General features: G+C 25.4%; 2 protein-coding genes across 2 annotated transcripts; both read left to right on the top strand.

Moving 5' to 3' along the window:
• The first annotated feature begins 248 nt into the window (after positions 1–248).
• On the top strand, positions 249–15,104 carry LOC132916924 (NPC intracellular cholesterol transporter 1-like). The gene is given in 23 exon segments (XM_060977380.1): positions 249–455; positions 4,078–4,237; positions 8,509–8,697; positions 8,895–9,042; positions 9,205–9,328; positions 9,387–9,561; positions 9,671–9,787; positions 9,921–10,105; positions 10,107–10,139; positions 10,208–10,306; positions 10,393–10,580; positions 11,584–11,784; positions 11,853–12,047; positions 12,049–12,142; positions 12,255–12,557; positions 12,668–12,886; positions 12,955–13,118; positions 13,185–13,446; positions 13,550–13,728; positions 13,795–14,026; positions 14,099–14,212; positions 14,440–14,602; positions 14,680–15,104. Coding segments are annotated over 23 exon segments (3,705 nt in total). The 5' UTR covers positions 249–386; the 3' UTR covers positions 14,772–15,104.
• A 5,349-nt stretch (positions 15,105–20,453) lies between these two features.
• Positions 20,454–24,747, top strand: LOC132917962 (S-phase kinase-associated protein 2). Its single transcript, XM_060978978.1, has 9 exons — positions 20,454–20,544; positions 20,613–20,727; positions 22,266–22,338; positions 22,404–22,627; positions 22,688–22,778; positions 22,862–23,039; positions 23,761–23,888; positions 23,977–24,142; positions 24,217–24,747. Exons 1-9 carry the CDS (start codon positions 20,504–20,506, stop codon positions 24,431–24,433), a joined length of 1,233 nt encoding a protein of 410 aa, XP_060834961.1. The 5' UTR covers positions 20,454–20,503; the 3' UTR covers positions 24,434–24,747.
• Positions 24,748–25,162: the final 415 nt, after the last annotated feature.

Here is a 25,162-nt window from a genome sequence, read left to right as displayed (position 1 = left end):
AATTTTATTATTATTATTTACTATTGTTGTTGCTGCGTGCGTGTATAGTGTGTATACTCTGTGGTGTATAATGTTATGTAGCATAACATTATGTTTAGGTATAATACGTACATGGCCGCGCAGGTAGTACGTTTCCGATCGCTTCAGTCGAAATATTATTATCTCGGCGTACACCTGTCGTCGTTGCCCCGAGATGGCGGTACCTACTTGACGTTTGGTAAATCGCGCACCGCCCGACTAGCCGCCGCCGCCCGAAAACATTCGTGAACATCTCTCGACCAGTCGTGGGACCGGTTGATCGTCGCAGACCGCAGTCCCGTGTTCATTGTGCCGGTAGACGCTGTACCGGACGCAAGTCGTGTGCTCGTAAAGCCGTCTGCGCGATAATGTCGCCAATAATATTCACGACCATCGCCGTCCTGTTCGCGCTCTTGTCCATCATCCCGTCAACACGGGTGAGTATCTCGACGCGCATCCATCGTTTACCTTTTAAGCACCGGTTTACGATTTATTTCTTTTAAATATTAACTTGTACTTTTTGTTCGGAAAATCGCCGACTGCGCGTAGGTATGTTATACATCGTTTTCATAATATATTAGATATGCGTGTACATTATCTTTCGACGTGTTTCTGATCGCGCCTCCCTCGTGCCATGCTAGATTAGCTGCAGGTACACCTCTACCTGTCTACTGCACCGATTCTCAATCTATGGCTTATTTGACCCGCCCTGCATACTTAATAAATAATAATTTAATTAGGAATTAGTTTTACTATTTTACTGTGTATAGCCAATAGTCATGTACGTATATAAATAAATACCTACTCACACAATTAATGCAGACAAAACGCGGTAATACACGGTAATTACATACATAGGTGATATCGTAGTTCGGATGTGGTGTACAGCATATACTCTAACTAAATAGATACCTAGGTATTATAGATTGTTTATCTCAAGAGTTTGTGATCGTATAGCTGTAAGCATAATATTTTTAATTTTCGATGAAACACCACAATTGTTTAAAGTCGATCGATTCGCTCTTAGCTTATTCATAATAACAATCGTCTTGTGCTTATTGATTTTAAATCCTCGCGTTCTAAGTGTTCTGACCTAGGCCCTTTAGAGGAACAGCGAGAGCCTGTTAGTGATTCTTTTTCTTCTCTTAAAATGTTTTTAACTACTAGTCGTATATTTAGTATAATTATTTTTTTAGGTACTTGCTATTCCTACAAATTTTAGGAAATTTTAGATATTGTTTTGCATTCCATATTTGTTTAACAATTCACGTGTTAGTTATAGTTCTTTATTCATACACACATGCTATTATACGTATATAATCATATAAACGTTTATAGGTAAATTTTAAAAGGTAAATTCACCATCTATTCGACTACAAAGATTTAAAAATTGTTATCTTTAGTTTATTATTGAATTCACTAAAATGTTTGGGTATTCATGTAATCGTAAATTAATTGATTTATATTTCCATACAAATTTAAAACGATTAAATTCATAATTTTTAAAAATTTTCTATTTATTTTTCTATATTTGTACAATAATTTAATTTTAATTTTATACCAAAATGGTTATGCAAATCAGTACCTACCTATATCACCTATCCTATCATCAAATTTAATATTTCTATAGGTACCCATGTGTATAAGTATAATCTATTATACATAATATAAATCTATATTATAATGTATATTTTATTTTATTATTGAGTTTAAATTTAAAAAACACAAATATGTATACAGTAACAATGTAATAACTAATAAGTACACATGTCATGCATTCCTTATTTAATAAATTGGCAGTTATATTTTGATATCAAATTTAAAATTACCACATTTATATGCGATCTTTAAAAATTCTTACCCACTTACTGTTAACATTATTAATTAATATAAGTTTGTAGACAATTAGGTGTTTAAAAAATATAAAATGTTTTAATTTAAAAATATTTATATGGGATTATTAAGATAATAAAGCCAAAAGTAATCTTGAAATCTTAAAAATGCTAATTTTAATATACCAATCACAAATTTAATCCATCATTTGTATCATATTAGTTATTTAGATGTACCTATCCATTACATATTGTATGTTATATTATTGTAAAGTACCCTTTATACCTATATCTAGTATCTTAAAATATATTCTAATAAATAAAACATAGGTATATAATGCTCGGTTTTATAGAAAAATTGTTTTTTAATATTTTGAATAAGAGCCTTGATTCTTGAATAACTTGAATTTTCGATACCTTAATCAAAAAATAGAATATTCTGAGAATAACGAAATGTCAACAATACAGTATATACATTCTATATAGATTACTTTTTGTAAACAAATAATTATTATGCTTAAGAAATCAGTGTTGTTACTTGTTTACTCTGCAAAATGGTTTTAATATATGAAATGTATGTGTTTTTTTACGTTTTTGATAAAACTCATAATTAAATGTTTATTTTATATATTTTTTTTACAAGAATATTAATTATGTACTATATTAACGTAATAATTTTGTATAAGTATACTGGGTGTCGGGTGATCTATTTAACATAAAATACTCATTTTATTTATTTTACATAATTTTAAGTATACATTTTTTACTTTTTTAAATGAAAACATGCATTTTTAATTGCTTATTCTAAAATAGTATAGGTTTTGAAATACTTCTTCTATATTGTAAAAAAAAAAATCGAATTTCATATGTTTATGAATTATAAGTATTTAAAATTTTGATAGGCAAAATATAAAATAATACAAAATTTGATTTTTATAAATTTAAATACTCTAAATAATATTCTGTTTCAGATATGAAATTAAAAATATATGTTGTTACCAAAAGTTATAAAAAAGATTAAAAAATGATAACAATAAAAATAGATAATATTAGAAAAATAATTTTTTCTTATTACGTTATTTTTTAAGGAATTAAAATTATTTAAAAATATATTTTTAAAAACATTAGTGTTTTATAAAATAATAATTATTTTTTTTTTATATTATAAAGATCACACCGTATAGTTTAACAAACTATAATAATTCATAATAATATGAATGTGCGAATCTAAGAACATTTTAAATACCTACGTATCATTTAAATAATTTTGTGATCATTATTTATAATTTGTATTTTGTTTTATCTAAATTAAAATAAATTAAATCAATTGCATATTTTAATTGCATGTACTTTTTTTAATACCATATAATAGAGTATAAATGCCGTGGTAAATATATGAGCTATAATTTCTTTCCCTAAATCATGTATTCATGTGCCTACGTATTGTGTTTGAACCTATAAATTTGAACCTCTTCATATTATTATGTAATTTAGTAGCTTATTTGGTAATTAAATATGTTTGCATATATATTTTTTTTCTAATTTAAACTTAACATTTTTAGTACACCAAATTAAATGAATTAAATGTATATTATTTAGACATATATCGTGCTTACTACCTAGTTATTAATATTCAAAGGTAAATGTATGAAACAAAGTTAAAAATATTAGAAATATGTAAAAATAAGTAATAATAATTAATCATTAACCAAAATAAATATTTATATATTATACTACGTTTATAATATAAATAATATAATAATCAATTACCTAAACTACACAATTCTAAAGAAGCAATTTACATATTAAAATGTTTATTGGTAATTTGAAAATTAAAACGGTATTGTGATAATAATTTACTATGCGATCATACTGTTATATGTTCAAAGTATTATTTTCATAAATTATATATGTTTTGTAATATTATTATAAATCTATTTTTTTAATTTATTTATGTTTTAAATGTGTACAATTAATTTTTGTAATGCATTGTATAGATTATTCATGGTTAAAACATTTTTATGAAAATATATAAAACAAATAACAACATAAATTTGGACATTTGGTCGTAATTACTCACATTTTTAAAGATACAGATAATTTAAATTTCATTGCACACCGTCATTATATTCTTTGCTGTGGTATACCCATGCGCAGTAGTTAGGGTGCATATGTATTTTATATTTTTATTTGGACTGTTATTTAAATATTTTTTTATATATATTAGGCTAATGGTACTTGCATATGGTACGGTGAATGCGAAAAAATAGACGCATTCCGTGTACTTAATTGCCGTTACAATGGACCCCCAAAACCGATGACCGACCCCAAGTCTATAGATGTTCTTAAAACGTGGTGCCCTGATTTCATACAAGATAATTCAAAAGGTAAGTGGATGTTTTCTAACTATTTATTTTATTATTTGAATTTATTTACTAAAATTGGAATAACATTTATGCCATAAAGTATTATTTAAATAATATTGTCATTTTTAATATGTAAAATTGTATATACCTACTTAAAAATGATTGTTATATATATATATATATATAGACGTCATAGATAATAATATTTTTCTAGGTAAACCATTTATGTATAGGTAATGTGGTTGTTGTATTTACTGACAAAATAAAATAATACCTACGAAAAAATTTTTTCTTACACTAAAAAAAAAAACGATTAAGAATATGCGAATAATAAAAAAAACCTTGTAACAAATAACTTAAGTTCATATGTATAAACTAAAAGCATAAGCAATGAGACAATTTTTATTTGTATTGTATGTATCATATATATGATTAATTTATTAGATACCATCTTTATAGTTTATGCATTATGCACATGCACAATCAAAAAAAAATGAATACTCACTTAAAAATATTTTTATCTAATTAATTATCTGTATATACTATATAATACATAAGTATTGATTTGTTTGAAAATTTTTTAATTAGCTGTATTTTATATTTAAACAAAATAAAAATATCATTAAATAAATTATACTTATTATAATGTGGGTATCTATATACTTCAATGGAATGAATGAATATATGCAGTTAAGTAATACAATATTACTTAATGAGTAATGAGTAATGACCTATTAAATATTCAGGTTAGTTTTAAACACTTTTTTATAAAACCAGTTACTCTTTTATAATAATGAATAACTATATCTACAGAGGTACCTAATTGAGTTATTTCATAATAAATTGTAAGTTTGAGGTAAATTAATGCTTTAAAAGGCTTAATTTAACAATTTTTTACTTCGGTTTTATGCTTGTAGAAATAAATATAAATAAATTTGGAATTACTGCTGTATACTATAAATAAAATATTGTTGTATTACGTAGACACGTAGTATAAGTGGAACAACGCTGGTTGATAAATATACCCTTTGTCCTCGGCAAATCCAATTATCATTAAATATCTCAAAATTGTTTAAAATTCATCTCGTACCCTTAAGAAAAAAAAGTATTTTTATTTTATGGATATTATTAAAAGGGTAGCCCAAAATACAATTAAATTATCACATAAATATTTTATTTTACTTATATTATAAAATATATAAATGTAAGTATTAATTGAGTTAGGTCATTAGGGTTTTATTTTACATTTTTACATGCAACATTAAAATATATTTATAATATATAATATTATTTAATATGTGCAAGGTATGAATAGTAAAATATATAAACCGATAAATTAATTAATTAATAAAATTTCGAGGACTACTAAAAATCATTTGAATTTAAAGGTGTTAAACACTTTGTATTATTAAATTTTTTTTCAAATGTTGTTGGTTGTATTTAATAAAAATCAATAATTAATTGTTATTATTTTTAGTTAACTCGAAAATAAGTTTTAAAGAAAATACTTTGTAAGCAGTTTAGATTTTGAATTAAATTTGAAATTATAGTTTAAAGAACACGCTTGTCCCTGAGTATAGGTAATTTGTATATGCTCAGTGTTCAGTCATTCAGAGAATGAAATAGTTAAATCTTATTACAATAAAATTGTCTTGTACCTACCTATATAGTTTAAAATCGTATAGATTATATTATAGACCTTATATTTATCTGGTACATATGTCATTGTAAGTATTTAAATATATATATGTATAAATTATGTATAAAATTTATATTAAGTAGATAGGTTATACCTACCTATCGAAATTAATTTTTATATACTCACTTGTTGTTTTTATGACATAAATACTGCAATATAAATCCTATCCATAATTCAAGGCTAACATTTAAGTATTTAACATATTTTAATATTTTATTATTAATATATAATATATATTATGCGTACCAATTGAAAAAAAATTTTCATTGTAGTTTACTAGTTTATGATCTTTTAAAATATACAAAAGAAAATATTGTGACAAATTCTGAAACATTTATTAGAATCACATAGTAATGATAATTCAGTATATTAAAATCACAAATATACCTATTAGCTTACTTTTACTTTAATCATGAAATTAAATATATTTAACACGTGTTTAAAAATTTTAAAATACATGATTTTGTATAACATTTTAGCCATCCCGGTAAATTTCCTAAAAATACTTAAAATTGTTAACTCAATAATATTTACTGGATAAAGTAGAAATAGTTATTGCAATTTCAGACAAATAAAATTAAATATCACGTATTTATTCTTGGAAAAATAATTTATTAAAAATGTCGAGTTTGTAAATGTATAGTTATACTTATAAACATTTATTATATATTAATATGCATATTAAGGTATTGTATTACTGTCTTTTGAAAATTTTCCATTAAAAACTATCTTATAATGATAAATGAATAAATATTAACTAAAATAACCTATTTAAATGGTAATATATTATTATAATTTATGTTGCAAAATGTTTATAAAATTATTTTGATTATAACTGATTAAATCCTTGTTAATCAGTATCCATGTACATAAATATCCAACAAAAGTAGGCGTCATAAAAATTGACACTCTATATAGTTAATTTACATCATAGATTTTAAGAACCCCATTAAGTTGTCTGTACTCTGTATGCAAACATAGTGGCCAGTACTGACTGTGTCACCTATAGACTTTATGGGACACGTGTTTGTTTATCAACATCGAAATACTTGTTCACAAGGATTATAGACTCGAGTCGTCAAGTCTATATAATAGTTACTCATAAGTAATGCATAATATACTCGAGCACTTGTAGTTTTTGATTAAAATACATAATTACATACCCAATGTCAATGTCATGTTTTAATTTATTTCGAATTTATGCATCGTTTATATCATATTATATTTAACTTAAATAAAAAATAGAACGACTAACGAAAATACTTCTTAACAACATTAAAGTAAAATATTATTATTGGAAAACATTATTAACTATTTTAAATTGGTTCTTTATTAAAAGGATAATCTTCTTAGTTATTGTTTCTTTACATTTGTATTTTAAAATTTTTAACTGAAGTATGTATCAAAGCATTAATGTTTTGATATTTGATAAATAGTAATTAAGATTATTATATAAATCTTAAGACGTTATGGACGATATCTAAATATGTTTAATGATTATTGATTTACAACAAATATTAACACTGATTTAATTTGAGTACCTATACCTACCTATTTTTACGATCATAATATAAAATATATACTCGTACTTTATCGGCTTTAATGATTTATCCATATACTCGGATAGTTAATATTACGCAGTAAAATATTATAATCTTAGAACAAATGCCATTTTAGATCGTACCTATATTTTCCCTATTTTAAAATTGATTTACATAATTTGAAATTATTTCTAATTATGTTTTAAAAATCAGTATTTTTGTACTTGTCTATAATTAATAAAAATGTGATTTATCATTGATATACATTAATAGGTTATATGGTCTCCATGGACCCATTTGTTGGAAGATGATCCGAAAATTGAAGAGACATAAACTTATAAATTCTGTGTTATAAAATATTATAAAAAATATAATATTTTTATTTTTATTTATAAAAATATTTTAAAATGACATCGTATACAGGACGATTCTTTAAACACGTACCACTCTATAAACGTTTTTGAAAAAAAATTTTCATATAATTTCCAGTCAAAATAAATTTTTTTTTTTTAAAAAATATTTATTTTTTAAATAAAGTTTAACCTACTACTCCGATCATCTAAAATTTGAATACAAATAAAGTAATAACTCATAAATTACTCTAGTTCGAATTTCGATATTTATGTATCGAAATACTTTAAAAAATATAAATACTTTAGAATATGAAATTAAAAATATATGTTCTCATTCAAAAAAGTAAAAAACATAACCACCAGTTACATATTGCCTTAATTTCTCTATTTATAAATCTCCCTGCACTTCCGATTAACGTTTTGTAATATATTATTTTTTGTCTTTATTCTTGATTTAAATGTAGTGGCATATATATTAAATATATTTATTTTTAATTTTTATTTATTTTTCACCAGTGGTGTGACTATAATTTTTTTTTTGATTATTAGATATTTAACTTATTTTGAACTGATTCTAATAATAAGTAACAATATAATTATTAAATGTTTATACTATGTTTATATTAGTAGTTAATACTCATTATACATATAACATATTATATTAATAATTATAATTTATATTTTGTATTGTTTTAATAGACAGACAAACTCTTAATACGTGTTGTGGAGTCGATCAGCTTTCAACATTGAGCACAAGTATTGTACAGGCTGCAAACTTCTTACATAGATGTCCGTCGTGTATGAGAACGTTTGGAAGATTTATCTGCGAATTGGTTTGTTCGCCAATGCAGAGTCAATTTATGAACGTTACCAAATTGACGAAAACAGGTCAGTGCAATTTTAAGATGATTACAATTTTCTTACTACAAAATTTTACATGAATTCATGAGTTGGTCGTATAGATTTGTTGAATACAATTTCCATTGAATCTCAGAGATTGCGAGATTCGTCGTTGATTATTGTTATGAACAACAACTGCGCCATTTATGTTTCATAACCAAGCATTATATAAATATTGTATCTAGGTACTTCGATACGAGAGTTGGATTTTTACATTTCCGATTCGTACATGCAAGGCGTTTACGATTCGTGTAAATCCGTGTCAAACCCGGCTACTGGTGAATTAGCAATGGATGTTATTTGTTCAGGAGCAATAGGCTGTTCTGCACATAAGTACGTGTGAATATTATATTTAGTGGTACAAATGTTGGATAAACCAACTTATTATAATACAAGCATCATAGCTATTCAATGTTTATTGAATGCAACGATAATATTGAGTTTATAAATTCCTGCTGCTTAGTGGTGTACATTATATATATATTTTTTTTTAAGGTGGTTTCGATTCTTGGGAAAAAATCCATATCTAGGTTTCATCATAAATTACATACCAGTTGTAAAAACTGATAATCCTCAACAATTTGTAGGCCCAGTAATACCGTGTAATCAACCGGCCGATGTGAGTAATGTATAATTATTATACATAATAACATGCTATTAAACATTTTAACTTTCAGAATAAAACTACTGCTTGTAGCTGTATGGACTGTGAAGAAAGTTGTCCATTGCCGGATAAAATTCAAGAACCTCAGAAATTAATCAATGTAGCAGGTATTGAAATTGTAACTATGTCATCGGCAATTTTATTTTGTTTCATTATGTCAATATTTACTGGATTCGTGTGTTTTAAAGGTAATTTTGTGACTTAACCACCTATTAGCTATATTCTCAAATAAACATATAAAATAATAAGAAAGAATTATTATTAATATAATTTTATGTTCATTTCCAAACGTTTCAGATGTATTAATGAACGGAAAGAAAAAAAAAAACGATAAACATAAATATATAGTTGCAGAACATACTAAAGCAAAACATAAAAACATACTGGAAACAGTTTTTTATAAAATTGGAAAATGTAAGTAAAAATGAACAACAGTGTATTTATAGTTACAGTTTATTCATTTAAGTAAAATAATATAAGTTGTATTTAGAGTTATTTTTTAATTTTTTAAATTTGATTATTTGTTAATTACTTATTATAATTATAGACTTCGCGAGTAGATCACATATTTCTCTAATGATGTCAGTGTGTCTGATAACCACATTAAGTCATGGTATTCACTACATAAAGATCACAATCGATCCAGTAGATTTATGGTCATCTCCGAATAGTCAATGTCGGCAAGAGCGTGAATATTTCAATACAAACTTTAAGCCATTTTTTTCGAACCACACAAGTCATTATCGTACCAAACGGAATTCGAGATGTAAATTTATTTCAAAAATCAACTAATCAATATTAAACAAACGAATGCATTTAATATTAATATTTTAGGTGCTCTATAATACCTCTGAAGGTTCGTATACATTTGGACCAGTGTTCAACCGTACTTTCTTGCTGGAAGTTCTAAAATTACAACAGCAAATTGAAGCCGTAAGTTACTGGAATGACGTATTGACGTTAATATTATATCATGATATTATATATACACATTATAATATTATATTTGTCTCCAATAGTTAGGCAGCCCACATAACGGGCTAGAAAAAGTGTGTTTCGCACCACTTGTATCTAAATTCAAAGGTTCACCAAATGTTTCGGATTGTGTTGTTCAAAGTGTTTGGGGCTATTTTGGAAACAAACATTACAAACTCAACCGACCTCCTAACCCTGACAAATACCTCGATACATTAAAAATGTGTTTTCAGTAAGTGGAATATTAAGGTATTTTAATTATTAATAATTTTTTCGTTAATATGCTCTATAATATATGTAATAGGTATATCTATAACAAAAAAATATTTAATTTATGATATTTACATTTTTTATCTATTTGATAGTATTTGAAATTAGGTATGTATAAAAATAAACACCAAACTCATCTCATATAATATTTATTTTATCACTTCTTAAAGAATTTTTCTTTAAATAGTTCTTCTATATAAGGTATAACTCCATACTTCCAATTGCATTCGATTCCCGCTATTTATGTATGTTTTTGACTAATTTGGGGTCATGATATTAAAGTAAAGCGTCTATAACTTCGCCAAAAACGCAAATATCTCTACATTATTTTGAATACAAAATTTAATGATCAGTTTTAAAAACAAATTAATTCTTTATATTTTTAAATGATCTTACGTATAGACACAATTAATGTTTGATATTTGAATGAGGAAAGCTAAGCTCAGGTCCATACTCGGACTCTTATGAGGCTTTTCTGGTATTTATAAAAACCCCTAGAAAAATGTTTTTAATGTTTAAATTCTTTAGGTTTTTTTTAAGTAGAGAATTTTTTATATATGGGGAGTATCAAAAACTGCAAATTTACAAAAAATCTTATCTTTCTAATCAGTAACAACCCGCTTAATAAAAGGTGTAACTTCTTACATTTCAAATAATGCTTTATATTTTACAATCATATTTGCATATAAACATCATCTCTTAGATAGCGCCATCCATAATATACTCATAATTTTTTTAAAGCGTCGCCGCTGAGTGACTTTTTATATTTCTTTCCTAGTCAAACTGTAATAATAATTATTGGCACATACTCGTACGCTTATTATAAAACATCATAATGTATATATATTATTACGAGTATAGTGTATTTTTAATTAAAAATTTCATACATAATTAATAGTTAAATTATTTATTGAATATATTATTCATCGATTAAAAAATAATCGTAATTATCATTATTTTTACAGAAATCCGTATAATCCCCTTTGTTTAGCACCTTACGGAGGTCCAGTTGATCCATCTGTTGCTCTGGGAGGTTTTTCCAGTTCCAGTGAACCGATAACCAAAATATCTCCTTATGAAAAAGCGACATCGCTTTTATTAACATTTGTACTCAACAATCACAACAGCAAACCGCTGCTGAAAGATGCACTTGAGTGGGAAAACAAGTATAATGATTTGTATATGTTATTGTACAATTTCCTCAATTTGTGTGTAAAACGTGCGTATTTAATAGATTTTTGGATTTTATGAAGAACTGGACAAGAATTTCGAAACCATCTTACATGGATGTAGCTTATTATTCAGAACGTTCGGTAGAAGATGAGTTGGACAGAGAATCTCATTCAGATGTGTCTACAATAGCCATAAGTTATTTAGTCATGTTCTTGTATATAGTTTTTACTCTTGGTTGGAGTAAAATCATATTAAGTTTTTTTCGGAATAGTAATCGTTATATCATCTGTCGTTTGTTCGGTCGGTTTTTACGGTCTAATCGGTGTGCCGCTGTCATTGATCGTACTAGAGGTAATATACTATATATATAATTATATTGTTTGGTTATTTACGTTTTTACTAATTCCTGTATTAAAAAATATTTACTTTTCTTAAAAATATTTTATTGTGTTCATTTAATCAGGTCATACCTTTTATTGTTCTTGCTGTTGGAGTTGACAATATATTCTTAATCATTCGAACATATCAACAAATGGATGTGAAAGAAGACGAACTGATTCCTGATTACATCGGTCGTGTTTTAAGCAAAATTGGACCGTCGATTTTCATCACTACTCTCGCAGAAATTACATGTTTCTTTATCGGCAGTTTGTCAGATATGCCTGTTGTTAGGTCTTTTGCATTATATGCCGCAATGGCTTTAGTGTTCAATTTTTTGTTACAGATGTCTTGTTTTGTAGGATTATTAGCATTAGATGCTAAACGTGTAAGTACCTACTTCGTTTTAATAATATATAAACCTTTATTATTGATTGATAATCGAATATTTTAAGTTCTTGTACCTATTAATACATGTTTATTATTTCGCGAATTTAGAAAACACTTAAGCAAGAAATTAAAAAACAAAGTTTAGTGTATACTACGTTTCAAAAATTGTACGTTCCAACTTTAATGAACAAATGTGTTAGACCATTGATTGTATTATTATTTACTGCTTGGCTTTGTATGAGTATTGTGGTTATTCCGAAAATTGACGTGGGTCTGGATATTGAACTAACTATGACCCATGATTCGTATGTGCTTAAATATTTCAAAGTAAAATACCGGCTAATGTTAATTACTATGAACTAATAATTTAATTAAATATTTATTGTTTGTAATAGTTTATGAAACGTTACTTTTCAACTGGACCTCCTGTTTATTTTGTGGTCACCGACGGGTTGAATTTGACTGATGTCAATGACCAAAATCTTCTCTGTGGTGGTACTTATTGTGACCCGTATTCAATCACTAATCAAATCTACAGAGCTTCAAAAACGGCAAATTTGTAAATTATTAACGCAATTATTTAATCGGATATTGTCTAATATAAATTTTATTAATTTTTATATAGAACTTATATAAACAGGCCTTCAACCTCGTGGATTGACGATTATTTCGATTGGGCTGATCTTTCGAGTTGCTGTAAAGTTACTGAGAATGATAGTTTTTGTCCGCACAGTAGTGATGATATATTGAACTGTAGAAGCTGTAATATCATTAAAAATGATTGGGGTCGACCGAATGTTCAAAATTTTTCAAAGTTTTTACCATATTTCCTCCAAGATAGTCCAGATCGAAAGTGTTCAAAAGCTGGGCATGCTGCTTATAGTGATGTAATTATATAATTATTTATTTATATAATGACAATATCTAATTATTAGTTCATTTTTTGTATTCATTAATCGTATTAATGCATTTATTTAACAAATATGTTAGGCTATTTCTTTGAAAAATAATTCAACTGGACCTAATTATTTTATGACTTTTCACACTGTATTAAAAACATCCAAAGATTATTATGAAGCAATGCGTTCTGCTAGATCAATAGCAAATAATATGACTGATACACTCAGAAACAAAAGTTCAAACACGACCACTACTGTGTTCCCATATAGGTTAGTATTGACTTATTATCAACATTTTTTATTATAATACCTATTAATTTATTATTATATTTACAGTGTTTTTTATGTGTTCTATGAACAATACTTAACTATATGGCAGGTGTGTGTTCAACATTTAGTTTTGTCATTAGTAATGGTAACATTTGTAATGTGGACATTTACTAATTTAAAAAAATCTTCAGCTTTTATTCTTTTAATAATTAATACAATGATAACAGTAGATTTGTTAGCGTTTATGTACTATTTAGATATTTCTCTTAATGCGATATCATTGGTAAACATTGTAATGGTAAGTCGTATAGCAGCTTAAACATACCTAATCTAATTTAATATATTTTAAAATCATGTCTTTATTGTTTAGTCAATAGGAATAATGGTTGAATTTTGTGGACATATAATTTTTCATAATGCAAAATCAGTTATTTCTTGTCCAATTCAACGTGCCACTCATTCTTGTGTAGAAGTTGGAAGTTCGGTAAATACATATATTATAAATTATAGCACTAGCAAATTATATACCTATATATCTAATCTACCTACCTACTTTATGTATAATATACATAGGTACTATACATTTATATTTATGAACTATTTTGAGTAAAATGTGTTGTATTGAATACAAAAATGCTGAACATGTTAGATGTATATTATGTGAATTAATATAATATATATAGATTATAGATACATATTATTCATTAATAGGTGTTCTCCGGAATTACTTTAACAAAATTTGCTGGTCTTGCCGTACTTGGTTTTGCTAACACACCAGTGTTTAAAATTTTTTACTATAGAATGTACATGGGTATTGTTATTATTGCTGCCTTGCATAGTTTAGTATTCCTGCCAGTTTTACTGAGTTACAAAGGTATTTTAAACTAATTATTTATATTTTATAATTTTTATCAATAGATTATACTTTTTAAATGTAATTTAATGTTTTAGGTGCACATTATGTTCTAGTAGAAAAGACTGATAGTTCTAAGAAAAAAACTAAAAGTTGTAAGTTGCAACTATTAGAAGTGAATGTGCTTTGATGAAAGAAAAATATCAAAATGTACTTAATCACTTGTTTATTTTTAAGTAGCTAAAAATCAGTACTACTTTTATTTTTTCTTACTTGCTAGTATATTCATGTTTTTTTTTTTTAGATGTCTATTATTATTAATGAAAACTTGTGTTAAGTATTTATTATTATTAATATGTTTTTACAGATAATCAAACATTTTAATTTACTGATGTTAAAAAAAAAACAATCTGTGATAAATTTTTATAATTTTTTATTTTAGAATAATATAATTTTAGGACTTGAAATGTTAACTGTGTTATAAATTAGTATATTATGTATATGATCATCATCCATAACTTTATTTGATTTGTTTTAAATAGGAAATTTTTATTTTGTTTATTATTAAATAATAATAATAAATAAATAAATTATTATTAAATCATATAATTTATTTAGTTTTAATCATGGTTATCTACATCGGATAATTGTGATTCTAATATAATTAAATTATAATCTCATAACATTGCGTTTATTAACAACTTTATTAGTATTACAACTTGTATAATAAATTGATAAACTATTTTTTGTATTCCTATAATAATATTAGACTTTATTATTACAAAAAAAAAAAAATAAACAATAACAAAAAGTATGAAAATTTTAGTTTAAAATTATAAATTTCATATAAAACATGGCACTTGTTTTAAAAAAAAAAAGGAATGTAAGTTTAGATAATAAACTATAGGATTTAATCGTAATATTATATATCCTATTTGGATTAATTGTATATATATATATTATATATATATTTAAATCATTTGGGAGAGCTTATTATTTATAATATATATGTCATAAAAAGTATACTTATTTATTTATTATTATTTTTATTAGATTAGTTTATATATATATATATTTATTTTTGTATCATTGTAAAGGGATTGAAGTATTGAAGTATAAAATATGTAAAAATATTTAATGTGATAGTTTGTTCCTATTGTGTCTTTTTCTTCATTGTGGGTTTCAAAATTGTATTTATAACTTTATAAGACGTAACAATTTAACTAGGAAAATGTAATATTTTTATTATGTTTATTTTAAAATTATAGATGAAATTTGTGTATAAAATTTAATCAGTTTGTTTCTTTTGTTAAATTATAAATTAAAAATTGTCAAAGCTTGGAGAACATTTTTGAAAACCAAACTCTACTGTAAGTTATTATTCTTATTACTCATAGTTTGAGTTAACAATTAGACAGAGTAAACTTTATTTTACATACCTATCTGCAATAATTTGCTGTAAAACATAATTTTTAAGAAAAACATGAAGAGATCAAAATCAAAAATGCTTCATTTTAAAAATTATGTGTGAATAATAAACTAATGAATACATTCTATTAACTTTGAGAACATGAATCAAGAGTTCACATTCCCTATAAATTTAAAAATACAGTATAGGTATTAAATTAATAATTTGAGAATACCAAAATCTTTACTAATATCTACTAAAATAAAGTTTGAAATATTTTATAAAAATCAGGTATTCAGGAACACAGAACTCTATAACAGTTTAGTCTGTTGCATTCTAGAATAAAATAGGCAATTTTTGTAGTATTAATAACTAACCTGACAAAAGGTCTAAGCACCTGGAAGTTGGAACAGTTATTTTCTATCTTAGTTGTTGTTTGTACCGACATTTTATATATTTAACCGGCGCTTTGGATAGGCAATTTCTGGCTACATTTAAAAATATTCTATAATATTATATTATTATAGTTAGTGACGTTAGTGTAACATTTAGTTGTTGTACTATACATATATTTTAAACAACCAATTTTTATATAAATATATTATTTTTATTTAATGTTTATTTAAAGAATGTAAACTTCCCCATTAAATTTAACTAAATCACTGCCTATGAATTGTCCATAATATTAATATACATAATAAACAATAATTAATAATCTTATTGGTACTGTCGGTACTGAAACCATAAAAAACGTCTATTGCTATATGCAACATACCTACTTACATTATTATGTAAGTACCTAGTACGTGCTGTCTATTCATCAACTATATCATAATTATCTAAGAATGTCATTTTAATTCGTGTCTTTTTTAAATTGACTATTTTTATTTTTTCATAAATAATATTATAATATTCTATTGTATTTATATAGCTTAGTGTATTATTTATACTATACATTAGCAATTACTAAATCGTATGTACTAATGTAGGTACGTATATATTATATGATAGTAGGAAAAAAGTATCTGGAAGATAGGTCTCGGGGGGGGGGAGGGGGGAATACAAATTAGAATATTTTAAATAAAACTTATATAATCACTGTATATTGTATAATATGATAGTTTGGTATAAAAAACCAAAAATAAAATGATAAAATCTACTATTCACTTATAATATTATACATTTATGGACTTTATTTTATTTTATTATTTTTTTTTGTAATGTAAATTTTTTTATTTTGAAACACATAATGTTTTCCTGACATAATATGTTATATAATTTTTAACTATTATTTTTACTGTATTAGTTTTTTTTAGAAAACATTTATGGTTTTACAGATTGATTATACACGTTTAATTTAAAATATTTCAATTTGTACTTTTTTTCCTGGACTTTTTTCTCCGAGACTTTTTTTTTTTGTTCCCTATGTTATACCTATATAATGGATTAGGTACTAGGTAGATAGGAGATATAACTAAATTTTTTCTTTTATAAATATTTAGATAATCATAAGTTTTTTTTTTTTATGCAATAATGTAAATTGTAAATAGAAAATACCTTCACTAAATATTGTAATTTTTAAGGTTTTCCGTGCGTCAAACTAATAAAATAAAAATAATATAATCCATACCTATTAACTAGGTACCAACTATACTTCAAGGCCCATTTCTTAATTACGAACTAATATCAGTGAAAGTTTTGATTCGTGAGACAATATTCAATGTCAATAGGCATATCTATTTTAGTACTTACTACTTGTATTATACCTAGGTATATAAAACATGAATCGATATTGACTAAAAATTCCAATAACACCGGAAATAAGTGGTCACTGGCCACCTTATGGGACATCATATTGAAAAAATAATGATCAAATTCTAATTAAGTATGACGGTCGACGGACAAAAGTATTATGAACGCATATTAAATTATAATAAATACTTGTATTTATAATTTTATCGTGTAAAAAGATGGGAAAGAACCTAGGAGAACCCTCAGTGTTATAAATGACATCCTATAAAAACCACGTCATAAATAATTGGTGTATTTAGTTACCTAGTTTAATATTTTACTTTTTGTTTGAGTACCTATTTTTAGTTATTATTGAAATAAATTATTTATTTTGTACATGGATCTAGGTTAGGTTACATAGGTTCATTGCTACAGTCATACACACAATTATAGAAATTTGCCCTGGCGGTGAACTTGTTAAATGTCAATGTAAAATATAATTATGATAAAAATAATAAATATTGGTAGGTATACGAATAAATTAACTTAAGTATAATATATGAAAAAAAATTTGGTAAGTAAACCGCAGTCAAAAATAAAATATAAAAGGTTGGAGAGATTCATTCAACACTAGACTAGCAATAATATTGTTAATGCAAAAAAAAAAATCGAATGTTTTCTAATGAAAACTACATACATTTTGTGTTGTAGACGGTGCTATTTGGAGAGAAACCAAAATGCTATTAAAATAAAATATAAATCGATTTAAGTTTCCCTTAGGAAAGCAAGATACTTGACTTAACAGCTGTAGCCTTATAGAAAAAACAGAAGTGTACCGAATTATATACATCTTTAATGCTATTATACTGAGATATCGTAATTCGTAATTCCCTGTATTGTGGAGTCTCTTTTATAGTTATGTTTAACTATAAAGTTAGTAATTTTAAAATTTACTTAGGCTCCTAATTTACCTCAAAAAATGATTTTAATCAGTGCTGCAAGTGTACCCCAAGGAGGTATATCACCTCCTATAATATTTAATATTTATGCTTCAGATTAACCCGTATTGCAAGAGTATAAGACACCCTTGTCGCTGATTATGTTGATGATAAAGTCATAATTTCAATCCACAAAAATTATTTTTTATTAGCTACGAGTGCTATGACTAATTTGTAATCTCGCTTGATGCTTGAATCTTATATTCTTATGTCAGTATGGTACTTTAAACGGAGAATTAAACTAAAATAAATCAGTAGGTACGTCATACAACCTTCAACCTTAAAACGTAGATTCTTCCCGCTTGTTTTGGTAAAACAGCTGACCTGCATAATACATATATGTTATACCATTGATTATAATTTATAAATACTATATAATATTATAAATAGTATTTATAATCAACGGTTATACAATATACATTTATCCGATACCACAGCTATACCTGTAGAATAAAATCTAAATAGGTATTCTATAAAACTGTGTCCGACATAGTTAAATATTTAAATAATTACTTTAAACTCCACATTATAATTTACACCAACTATATACTATACCTACTTATTATACTATATTTTAAGTAAAAAAAAAAAAACGGAAAATTAAGAACACAACTTAATTCCAGTGTCATATATCTAAAAAGTAACTTCTAAAAATTATTTCTAATACCAGGTACTTAAGAAGACGTCATACCCGCATGTGTTATCTTCGTCTTACAAACGTAAGACATACTTAGCAAATTTGCGTTCAGCAGATTCAATTGTATGTTCGTAGCTTTAATATTAGTCAATTTACCTATTATCAAACTTAAAGGTAATAATATTATCTAAGGCATTTCATAGGCTTTTATTGATATCTTAATTTTTAAGTGAGTTATATTTATGTAAAATATTAAAACTTTAAAATGCTCGTAACTCGCTTAAAAATTAAAATACCAATAAAAGCCTACTAAATGACCTAGATAATATTATTACCTTTAAGTTTAATAATAGGTATATTGACTCTAATATTAAAGCTAACAGCATAAAATTGAATCTGCTGAACGCAAATTTGCTAGGTATGTCTTACACTCTTACGTTCGTAAAACAGAGACAACACATGTGGATATGACGTTCTCTTAACTATTTTTTTAATAATATCTTAGTTCGTGTTCAACACCTACACTCAACAGGTTACGGGATCACCGACAGGTTACAATATTTGTTACAACTCTTAAGTCATAATATAATACGCATGATAAGGATGAGTCTTATATTATAATATAACTACCAAGGTGGATATACGTATCTTGCATATATATTATATAGCTTGATAACTACTATAGGGTGTCTAGAGTGGAGATACCTGTAGTTTTATTAGTTTTTAGTTTTGTCCCTACTTATACCACATAATAGATTAAATACATACCTAATACAACTTTTTTTTATGAACTATTGAATACATTTTTGTATTATCATCTTTTTATCCATGACTATATTTTTATAGGTTAGGTATTTTAATGAACCGCCAATTTTTTGTTTTATAGTCCATAGTAATAATAGTGATTAAGCGCCATTAGATGGTTGAATCACTTAAATCTAAAATAAATGGTGTAATGTAAATATGGTGGGTTGCAGAATGCTGAATAGTGTACTCTGGAGTTGACCTGTTGCGTTGGCATATGTTTTATAATTACGTCGCCCAGATTCTGCGTACATATTATTACAAAGGAACAGTAATTCAAAGGTTGATTCTACTACGCCAGAAAGAAATCTGTTTTCTTGACAACTCTCCTATCCTTTTCAGGAATGGAGGATATACAAGATTCGACTCTGAAGAAGAATGATGTGTAAGTGTCTTGCGGATATTTATGTACAAATATTGCTATGTAATAATTGTTTTTGTCGATTGTCACAGGACTGTTAGTACAAGTTCATCAAGTTACTTTGAGGACTGCAAAGACTTAGGAGTTTATAATTTGGAAAATAATCAAGTCACCAAACGCTGTCGATATTTGTATCCTGATACCAAGGTATTAGATACATTTTTTTTACTCTATCTAATAATTTTATTGTGGTCCCAGTGTCATTTATTATAAACAGCATAATATAAATTAAAATCTAAGAAATATGGGTTTAATATTTTGGAAATCAAGTCTTAAAACTGTTAAAATATTATTATCAAGATATATATTTGTTAAATGTGTCTAAATATTAAAGACACTATAGTTTTATTTTAATTCATTAAATGATAATATATATATATATATACGGGGTGATTCTTTTATCATAAAACACTCATTATTTCAAAAAGTATTCATGTTTTTGAAAATATTTTTTATTCTTATATTTTTTTAAGTTTTTTACTTTTTTGAATGACAACATAGAGTTTTAATTTCATATTCAACAGCAGAATAATTTTCTGAGTATTTTGATACATAAAAATCGAATTTAGAGCGAGTAGTTAATGAGTTATATCATTATATTAAAGTTTAGACAAGTGGAGTGAAGTGGTACGGGGTTACCCCACAAATGTTTGTCCACTACTCCGCTTGTCTAAACTTTAAATACGTATAACTCATAAACTACTCGTCCTGAATTCGATTTTTATGTTTCAAAATACTCAGAAAATTATTCAGCTTTGGAATATGAAATTAAAACTATGTGTTGTCATTCAAAAAAGTAAAAAACTTAAAAAAATATAAGGATAAAAAATATTTAAAAATATAATTTTTTAATAAAAACATTGTTTTTTTAACAACTTGAAACTATGTAAAAAAATATTTTCAAAAACATGAATACTTTTTGAAATAATGAGTGTTTTATGATAAAAGAATCACCCTGTATGTATATGTATATTTTGTTCCAAATAAGAAGACACCAGGCAACAGACAAAAACTGGTCAAAACCCGTGCTTGTCTCCCCACCACAAACAGTCTCTACCTAGACAGTTACGAAAAGTATAACAATGACTGCAGTTAATTTGCAACGACCAATTATAGAATAATTAGACTCTAAGGGGTTATAACATTGCTCCACGATTTATTTGTATGTGCCAAAGTGGTGTCTTATTTGGAACAGAATATTGTTGTGATGGTAATATTCTCCTTCTCTGAGTAATTTTAATAATTCTTCAAATCAACTTATCTGTACTACACAGTACACGGATGATTAATATTTATTATAAATATTTTTCCATTTTTTCCTGTAACCGTTGAAATTAAAATAAAAATTGAAAGGAAAGAAGTTCAGTTATTTTGATTATGTTGTGTAAATTTTGTTCATTAATAAAATATGACTATTGACATTTTCATTGGTTCATTTATATAAAAAATTTTAAAATTGTCCATCTGTATTTTTTCTTATGAAATTTATTTTTAATTCCATATTTATTTTCTAAAGAAATTTATAATTGTATGACTTATTTGCTTCTAAAATAGTAAATATTAACATTTTACCTTTTTAAACATATATTTTAAATTAATAGGTTAGGATTATATACAATATTTATAATTTTATTTTCTAATTTTAATTTATTTTAACACTTAAGTTATATATTTTGTTTATTTAGGTATGGCCAATGGGTTATGGCTTAAATACCTATGCATATAAACGTAAGCAAAATAAATGTCAAATGAGTAATGGTAAGTAAAATGTTGTTTTATATATTAATTTATTCATTATTAAATTATGTAATATTTACTTACAGATGATTTTGATACATTACCAGAAGAAATAGTGCTAAAGATATTTCAAATGATGGACAAACGCACATTAATAAAATGTGCATTTGTTTGTCATAAATGGCGACGTATTTCATATGATGAATCCTTATGGCAATGTTTAAACATACCTTCTCGCCGTATGAGAATTTTGACTTTAGAAAATCTTCTTGCACGCAATATCAAATACTTTTCTGCTTCTCATTCAAATGTATGTAACCCATTTTGTACGTTTATCAAAATTATTAATGTGATTTCATTTGTATTTTAGTTCTGTATTTTTGAAAACCAGTATTTATTTAAAACATCGTTTTCCAAGTTACAGTACTTAGATTTGAGCGCTGTTTTTATACATGTTTTTAGTAAGTAATAATATATATTAATGAAACATTTTTTAAATTTTAATATACTTATCTATTTATATTTTTTTTTGTTTTATTTAAAGCACTAGGTTCATTAATAAATCAATGTTCTAATTTGATAAAACTGAGTTTGGAAAACTGTTCTGTAGATTCTTTATGTTGCCAGTACATTGGACACAATACCAATTTAAAAGTACTTAACTTAGCTTCTACAGTTGGTCTTGACCGTAATGGCTTGGAACACATATTGTCTCTCCAAAAGTAAATATATTATGTGTTTAATAATCATTCTCAAGTTAAATAATTAGTGACAGTGGTATAGCCAAAGGGGGGGGGGGACTAAAGGGGCTATAACATCCTCCATTGGCCGTATTTTGTATTGTTTTGCAATATTTAAATTTAAATATGGAAATTGTCGTACAAATTTTAATTATTTAAAATAGTAAATACGTTAATGGCAAATCAACGTTAATATTTAATCAGTATTTTTGTTTTGTTTTGTTTTTGATTTTCAATGATTCAAGTTAAAAGTATTTAGCCCTCCCCATAAAAAAATTCTGGCTACGCCTCTGATTAGTGGTACAATATTTTAATTAAAATGCTCATATTTTTAATTTATTTCTGGTCTCAAGTTTATGTTGTTTAAATATGTTTAAGTTTATAAAGCTATAACTATAGTAAAGACCATTTGTAAACAACATTGCATGTCTATATCTAATCAAGAAATATGTATAAAATTATTATATTTATAAAAGAATATTTAGACACATGTCAATTGAAGGTATAAATAGTATCAGATGAATCAACTAAATAATAAAAGAGTGGTTCTCAAAATACTAATGAGGTGAGCGCCACGCTCACCACAATACCGATGACGGGTTAAACATAAAAAAAAAAAAGTTTATATATATAGATCTTCCCTCCAAAATTTTTTTTTATTTACTGCTTTGGTTTAGTATAACTTTGAATATAAATGTTTCAGTTTAGAAGAATTGAATGTGTCTTGGGCTGAATTGGAAGATGATAATTTACATTATCTAATAGCCAACATGATACCTGATATAAAACGCCTTAATATTAGTGGATTTTTGAAACGATTAGCCGATTTTGGTATGTTATTTTTAGTAAAAATGTTTAATGTTTCCTAATTTATTATTTGTTTTTTTGAATAGTTTAATTTTTATTGACAAAATTTCAGATTTGTCAAGGTTGAGTAGCCGTTGTGTGAAACTAATTGAATTAGATATTAGTGATAGCTTAGCTATTACTGCGAGTAGCTTGGATAAAATCTTAGAGAAAAACCAAGAATTAAAAGTGTTGTCTATGAACCGCTGTTATAATATTGATCATCCTAGACTTTTAAAGTGAGAAATCTTTTAATGGTCTAAAATTTTTGAATACTATATTACCTTTTACAATAATTAAAATTATGTTTCAGTCTAACAGAACTATCCAGAAGGAGAAGAAATCATATTATGCATTTGATCGAGGTGAATTATATAGGTTTAGCACCTGGCAGAATATTAACAGATTTAGCTTATAACGCAGATTTGATTTTGAAGACAAACCAAGGGATGTTTTCTGGTATTGGCCGTCCAAAACTGGCTCACAATGAACATACCATTTGGGAAATTCCTGCTTTCATAGACTGTTAATACTTTACTCAAGGTATAATTATTAATTATTAATGTTCCATTGCCAATATACTGTGATTTAAGTTGTTATACACCATTAGAATAGCTATATGCATCTTTTTATTAATTCCAATAATCTTGGAAAAGTAACTATTATTTTTAATTATAATATTATATTTAATAATATTATTGAATATGTTGGGTAATTATTTTATGTCTTCTAATTTTTAATTTGAATATTTAAAACATAGAAATACATCTCGACTGATTGTTTTTTTTTTTAAATTATTTTAGTTGATAAAAAAGAATTTTATCATTAAAGTGTTTAATTTATGAGAATTTTATTTTAAATAAAACAAATTTAGTTAATTATATTTTATTGATTATTGTATTTGTATACCTAATATAGTACATAACTTATGATTTTAATAAATTATATTTATCAATAAGGAATTTTATAAATTATTTTCTTTGATACATTTTTTATTATTTTTGTTAAAATATATTTAGGATTTCATTGATATTAACATTAGAAAATTGGAAAACGGTTTTGTACACTGATAATATTTAAAACAACACGTGTTTATAAGTTATTAGTTAATATTAATTTATTTAAACCATACAGACATAAAGTCCAATAACAATATAATTTGTATACAAAATCATATTATATGAACTAAAAAAATAATCAACAGTATATACATTGGTCATTTTCATAACTCTATTAATAAAGTGGTTGATGCTTAAAAC

This window comes from Rhopalosiphum padi, chromosome 1 (genome assembly GCF_020882245.1).
Source record: "Rhopalosiphum padi isolate XX-2018 chromosome 1, ASM2088224v1, whole genome shotgun sequence".
In the NCBI taxonomy this organism is placed as follows: Eukaryota; Metazoa; Arthropoda; class Insecta; order Hemiptera; family Aphididae; genus Rhopalosiphum; species Rhopalosiphum padi.
Note: the sequence above shows the minus strand (reverse complement) of the source record. Positions and strands in the feature narration are given on the sequence as shown.

Coding starts and splice junctions, on each gene's coding strand:
- LOC132917962 (XM_060978978.1), top strand. CDS start 20,504: ATGGAGGATATACAAGATTCGACTCTGAAGAAGAATGATGT. Junction 22,628..22,687: donor TTTCTGCTTCTCATTCAAAT/GTATGTAACCCA, acceptor TTTGTATTTTAG/TTCTGTATTTTTGAAAACCA. Junction 23,889..23,976: donor GAAACGATTAGCCGATTTTG/GTATGTTATTTT, acceptor ACAAAATTTCAG/ATTTGTCAAGGTTGAGTAGC.